This window comes from Egretta garzetta, unplaced genomic scaffold (assembly GCF_000687185.1).
Source record: "Egretta garzetta isolate BGI_Z169 unplaced genomic scaffold, ASM68718v1 scaffold51, whole genome shotgun sequence".
In the NCBI taxonomy this organism is placed as follows: Eukaryota; Metazoa; Chordata; class Aves; order Pelecaniformes; family Ardeidae; genus Egretta; species Egretta garzetta.
Window position 1 is genome coordinate 2,988,464 of NW_009258549.1, and position 6,168 is coordinate 2,994,631.

The 6,168-nt window shown below is 49.5% G+C and overlaps 1 protein-coding gene across 1 annotated transcript; it reads right to left on the bottom strand.

Annotated features, from left to right (window-relative positions):
• Positions 1–2,401: 2,401 nt before the first annotated feature.
• On the bottom strand, positions 2,402–6,162 carry DNAL4 (dynein axonemal light chain 4). Its single transcript, XM_009647852.2, has 4 exons — positions 5,383–6,162; positions 5,058–5,282; positions 4,157–4,240; positions 2,402–2,946 (listed from the first exon to the last, which is right to left on the bottom strand). Exons 2-4 carry the CDS (start codon positions 5,127–5,129, stop codon positions 2,782–2,784), a joined length of 321 nt encoding a protein of 106 aa, XP_009646147.1. The 5' UTR covers positions 5,130–5,282; positions 5,383–6,162; the 3' UTR covers positions 2,402–2,781.
• Between the last annotated feature and the right edge of the window lie 6 nt (positions 6,163–6,168).

Here is a 6,168-nt window from a genome sequence, read left to right on the forward strand (position 1 = left end):
CCGATGCGTCAGCCGCAGAGGGGTCTCTTGCAGGAAAACACAGGACAAGGGACCATCTCCGAAACACGAGCCGTACTCCCCTGAACATAACAGGCATGCCTGAAAGCGTGCCGGTTCCACGGCGAAAGGAGGGCGAAAGTCTTTCTCCTAACACGCAGGGGCCAGCACAGCACGGATCGACTTGCAAGGGGCGGGAAGATCGCTCTGTCTTATTGAATGCTGGCCCGACAGGCACAGCTGAATTTTGGGAAGCTGAGGGTAGCGCTTTCGCGTACAGCCCCGATGAGGGGCACGCAAACCAGGCAAGATGGGTTGGCTTCTTGGTGGTGGCTTCTTGTGGGAAGGCTGTTAGCCTTGGAAACAAAAATAGCCTGCTGCTCTCCTGTGAGCCACCTTGCGCTTACCTTGGGGGAGTTCGCGTGGGAGCTGACTCGCTTGCAAATTCGCACCTAGCTCACCTCAATCTGTTTGCACGCTCGTGCTTCGAGAAGGCTGGGGAGCCGTCGACGGTCGCTTATTGCCGATGCAGGTCATGGAGACATTAGCTTTGGTCAGCTGGCGGCCAAAGAGATAACAGATCGGCAGCGGGGCCAAAAGATTGCGTGCGGAGGTAAACAGCTCCCTGTGATCCTCTGCAGGTCACCGCGACCCTGCAGAGATGCCCATGACCAGCGCGTCTGTGCGTATGCACACAGCAGTTAATTATTCATTAGTGTGAAAGAGGCGTGATTAAAGAGAGTATGGTATGGCTGAAGGTATCATCACACTCCAGCGCGGGGCATTCCAAAGAGACTGGCTTTACCTCTGAACCTAGAGGAGATAGAAAGCTGTGGAAGAGAAAAAAAAAAATAAAAAATATAAAAGGAAAATCATCTTTTTCCACCTGCCAGCTGCAGAAAGCGCCAGTCAACACTGCTGGCTTCATGTAAAGGCAGCCAGCTGGAGCGAGATGGAGGAACCACACCAAGAGACAGCTCAAAGGATTTGGACTCTTCTGCACTCCACAATGCTCCTGGCGCTGCGCTCCACCGCATGAGGCAGGTGTCACGGTACCAACTACCTCACGACACCACCCCTACCTTGCAATTCCCTTCCACCTGATCAATAAGGAATTATGTGAGAGGACATTAGGCCCAGCCAGCACAGATGGTCCAAATTTGAAATAATTTCTAGTTCTCTTCGTATTACTCTAATTCCTGGCTTATATAAGAGCTCCCAACACGACAAAATGGAGGAAGGACATCTCTAGCATCACACTGAGGTCCAGAGAAGGAACAAAAAGAATATCAAAACCCTCCACCAGTTTGATCCACCACAGGCACTAGTGCAGAAAGGTCCTTCTAACAGAACTATGGACTAGACTGTGGCCTCTCATAAAACACGAGGTGCCAGTGGTACTGCTGGCAACGTTCCGAGAGGAAAGCCTGAAAAATCAAGGAAGCCACAAATGCGAGACCCCGAAGGTCAGAGCAGAGGCACACTGGCTGGGCAGAGGCCTCAGGTATGCCTGAGGCCTTGCTGCTAGCCAGAGAGCTGTGTGGACTGAGGACTTTGGCCAGCAGCACTGTGGGCCTGGCAACCTTCCTCAGCATCGTGGCTTCCACTGCTGAAAAGGAGCTGAACAGGGAGGATGAGAGGGCATCTCTGAGTCACCCAGGAAACCGGCAGGATGGACGCTTGTCACTCTCCTCTGCCCGAGCTACACCACTGCTTACTTACACGTTTCCTGAACTACTTACTGTTCCTTCTCGTCCTCCACTTTGTGATTTTCATTTTAGAACACACACAGAAAAGGACATTTTACTAAATTTTTTTATTGTAAAAACACAGTTCCCCAGATTTATATAAATAAGTCATATACGTAACAGACAATTACATTCGTTCCATCCTCCAACGTTGACAGCTTTAAAAATTGAAACAGGCTAAAAGAACGCAAGTCCAAAAAGACGTTAGGTTTCTGATGACCAAGTGATATCTCACATGGAGCCTCTTTCTTCTACCAGCCTCCAAACAAGATGCTGAAAGTACACAGCACTTGCAACACCCCCAAGAACTGACAGGGAGGCATTCGAGCCTTATGAAGAGTTCTCACCCACTCCGCAGGCGTCGTCAGCCGCCTGCGTTTTCATGCTATCTCAGCGTGCCGTGGGTGAGAAAGGAGGGGGCAGTTTGCATAGCAACCTCCTACACCCAGGCAACTCAGCTGTTGTACCCTCCCAAAAGAAGCAGGGAAGAGCAAGCTGAGTCTGCTTCCCTGGGGCTAACACCTCCATGGGCAGCCCGAAGGGAGACCCTGGGCACTGCCAGTTCTGTACGGACATCTTGGAAGGGGGGCTCGATTTGCCTGCCTAAGCTGTCCCTCTTCTGAGTGGGGAAGGCAGAGAAGAGAGGACACGACATGGAACAAGTGGGAGGAAAAAAAATCCATAGGGCTAGATAGCACCTTTTCTCTTTTGCTTCCCCCTCCTCGCGCTGCTGCACGGCTCCGCAGCGTGTCGTGAGATTACCTACTCCCCACCTCCTTCCTGCCTCGGCTCAAACACCAAGGAAAGAGCCACAGACAGATGAGAAATCCCACAAGCAAGGACAGGACGGCTTAGCAAGTTTATACACACACACGCACCAACTATATGTATCCCACGGAACTGTTACGTCAATATGAAAAAAAAAAATCTTGACGTTTATCTATTAAAAATAAAGCCCCACCTCCAGATTGTACAAAACCTGTCAAGAGAAGGAAGAAATCTCTTGTATGCAGTCAGTCTGGGACCCGGCCAGATGTCAGGAGCACTTCCAGACACACACGGCCAGGCTGCCACCAAAGAACATGTAGAGCAGATTCTTCACCTCGTGAGTGATCTCAAAGCCAAAACCTTCCCCAATCACCACATGCCAGGAGGACCCAAATTTCTTGTCCATCATCTCTTTGATCATCTTGGCAGCGCTCTGGAGAATGTTAAGGAGGAGAGTGTAGGGTGAGACAGAGCGAGCAGTGAGCTTTTATGTAAACATCCCCCTAGTTGTCTTCTCCCTTTAATAGACTCCTCAAGCCATGGGCAACAGGTACAGAGCTGCGCTGCAGGAACGGGGAGCTCCCCAGAGCTATGCCCAAGGGTAAAAGAGGTGTCTCTGTTTTCAGCAGCCCCGACACAGCAGCTAAGAGAAATTAAAGAACCGCAGCTAGCAATAGCTCCTCTCATTCACACAGTCTGAAGCAAGAGCTCCGGTTTAGATGCTGATGGAGCTATGCTGGGTGCAGCGAGCATGAGAGGAGATTCAGGTCACTAAGCTGCGGCTATTTTTACAGGAGTCCATTTTTTTTTTCCTCCAGCTAATTACCAAAACACTGAATCTAGGCTGACTTTTAAAAGGCTCACTTCTCCCAGATCACACCCTGCTTGATCTAAAAAAGGAGAGAGGAAGATTTTACAGTGACACGTGGTGTCTCAGGCAGGATGGGACAGAAGGAATCTCTGGCTTTAGAGCTTTGCCTTGCTCCAACACAAAACTGCTCCGGTAACAAGCAGCCTGTGCCCTGCCCACTGATCAAGGTGTATTTTCGTTTATTGTTGGCTCTCAAAGTTAAGGGCAACCTTTCCAAAGACCATAACTTCTGCATCACCTCCCATTTCTATGGTCTCAGTAATTTCATTCAGGAGGCTGAAAGCCAAGAGGGAAGACTTAACAGACTGTACCTAAAGGTTCAAAGACTCTCATGTACTCATCCCCAGAACAAGAGTCTCTTCCCCACTCTGGTGGGGATGGCCTCGCTCAACACTGAAGAGCAGATGGGAAGGGCCCATCCCCATACAGTTCTGAACCAAGCCCTCAGGACACAGGGCATTTTAGGAACAGAGTGGAAGCATGTCACAGGCAAGGCAGGACCAGGAAGGAGGCAAAGTTTGGGAGGCAGCATCGCTACTAATCTCTGCTTCCTGCAGGAAAGTAAAGGGCTATTATGGATCTTGCTGACAAAGGGAGCCGAATCTGAGACCTAGCCAAGCTCTTTGCCGTCTTCTATCCTGGCTCAGTGCAGAAAAAGAGTAATAGGATGTCAGGATCTGACTCTACTCTGCCCTACACCCTTAGCCCTGCTCCTGCAGGTTCCCTGAGCTGCAGCAACTGAAGGCTGGCCATTTGGGGATTTGGCTAGTACCTCGTTGTTGGTAGCGTATTTCTCGCACGCCGTGACACAGAGCTCCATGGCTTCTACACGCATCTCCTCTGGCATGTCTGTGTGCTGGAAAGAGCAAACAAGAGGAACTGAGCGGAAAAAGAAAAAGCTGGAAACAAGACAAGAGTAAGTAGCCCTTACTTTGCCCAGGCTATACAGGGGCAGCTAGTCCCTGTGACTGTTAATGCTTGCTTCAAGGTGGGGGGCATCACCAGCAACACGGGTTTGTCCATACACCAAGCATTTTCACTGTTTCAGAGAAGGGTAAATATGAAAATGGCTTATTGTGTTACAGCTGACCCCTTCATTCCTTTGTCCCAGCCAATGCAGCATTCTTCTCTACCTAATGTTAAGACTAGTACTAAGTAAGCACAGCACTTGTCAGTTTTTCTGTTATAAGACGAAGGAAAAGCATGTTAATACTGCTCCAACCACAGTCCTTAATTATTGCTATAAGCATAACAAAGAAGTCTAAATTACACAGCCTTTCTTCCTCTTCTGCTATCTGGCTGGCTAGCAAGATCTTTTACTCCAGCTCCTCTAGGAAAAAAAGCAAGCTGCATCCAGAACACGGGAAAGGGCTCCGAAGGCAGCATGTTCAGTCTGTTAGGTGGATCACTCTGCTCCAGGGGAAAGGATCATTCTGCCCCAGGCTTCCCCTGGCTGATGGGGGAACAACAGTGCTAATAAGTTTCCCTGTCAGAGGTCAAGGGCAGGAAGACAGCAGCAGCGGTGACTGGGATCCTTCCACAGGACCATCAGTACTCATGTTCTCACAGCAACGACTCTGTAGGAGAAATTCTAGTTTGGAAGGTTGGTAAGAATGAAGGTAGAATTTCATATCTGTAACACCGGTAAATGCGTAATCCATCCCTCTTCTTACCCTGATCAGTGGAAAGCTGTGAAGTCTTTTATAATCAGCCTCCTCCTTTTTCCCCTCCCCGGTGTCTGCCATGGTCCTTCCACAGTGACCCCGGGAAGGGGCGGAGGGGATGCCTGGAGCTCAGCAAGTTGCTGCAGCGCAGACAGCTGAGAGGAACGCGGCTCTGCAAATATGGGCAGAGCAGCTTCAGCAGGGGGGGATATTTCTCAGCCCAGAGGACACTGTCTAAACAAAAACAAATACAGGAAAGACAAAGGAAGCTTTGAATTAAAATGGAAGGCAAATAAAGCTATTACAAGAATATTGTCCCATCTCAGTTACTTACTGTTTCTCAGCACCATCTTCACATGCTGCACACTTAGAGAGTTATCTTACAGACCATTAATGTCAAAATATTTTAAAAATGTATCATTTTCCATAAACGAGGTTTCAAGAGCACAGCACTTTCCCAGAAGCACCAATCAAGCTTGAGGGAAGAGCCGAGACAGGGTACAGCTTCCAACAAGGAGGTGAGAACAATACATGAAGCCATTATGTCTATTGATTAATTCCAAAAGGATTTTCCCAGGACACTATTATCTGCGAGAGTTTCAAACCGTGCATGACAAGCAAAGGATAAGAGTATTTTGGGAACAGGATCAGCATACACGTCTGGACGGAAGTGTTTAGCAGGAACATCTTGGTCTGGTTTGTGCACACGCTCCTCATATCCCTGAGCATTTGTCAGCTAGGGAGGACCATATGGGAAAAATGCTTGACCATGCCTCTGGGACTAATTACCAACCAGCCTCTACTTAGGCAACACAGAGGCACAGCACTGTCTGACAGGCAGATTCAGGACATTTCACCGTGGTCTTCCCTCTGGTTCTCTTATCCAGAACAAAACACCTTCCTCTCTTGCCCAGAGAAAGGAAGGGTGGCCCCATATTAAAGGGAAACCAAAACAAACACAGGGTCAGGCAACACCACACAGATCAAGCATTTATGCCAAGCACACAGAGTTGCTGGGGGGCCCAGGAGCCACTTTGGTACCCAGCTTCTCCCCGAGACCTGCTCAGGGCCACAGACCGAGGCAGGCCACCGGGGGCTGCCCCACGGGCTGGCGGCGGTT

Coding starts and splice junctions, on each gene's coding strand:
- DNAL4 (XM_009647852.2), bottom strand. CDS start 5,129: ATGGCAGACACCGGGGAGGGGAAAAAGGAGGAGGCTGATTATAAAAGA. Junction 4,241..5,057: donor ACAGCTTTCCACTGATCAGG/GTAAGAAGAGGG, acceptor TGCTCTTTCCAG/CACACAGACATGCCAGAGGA. Junction 2,947..4,156: donor AATACGCTACCAACAACGAG/GTACTAGCCAAA, acceptor AACATTCTCCAG/AGCGCTGCCAAGATGATCAA.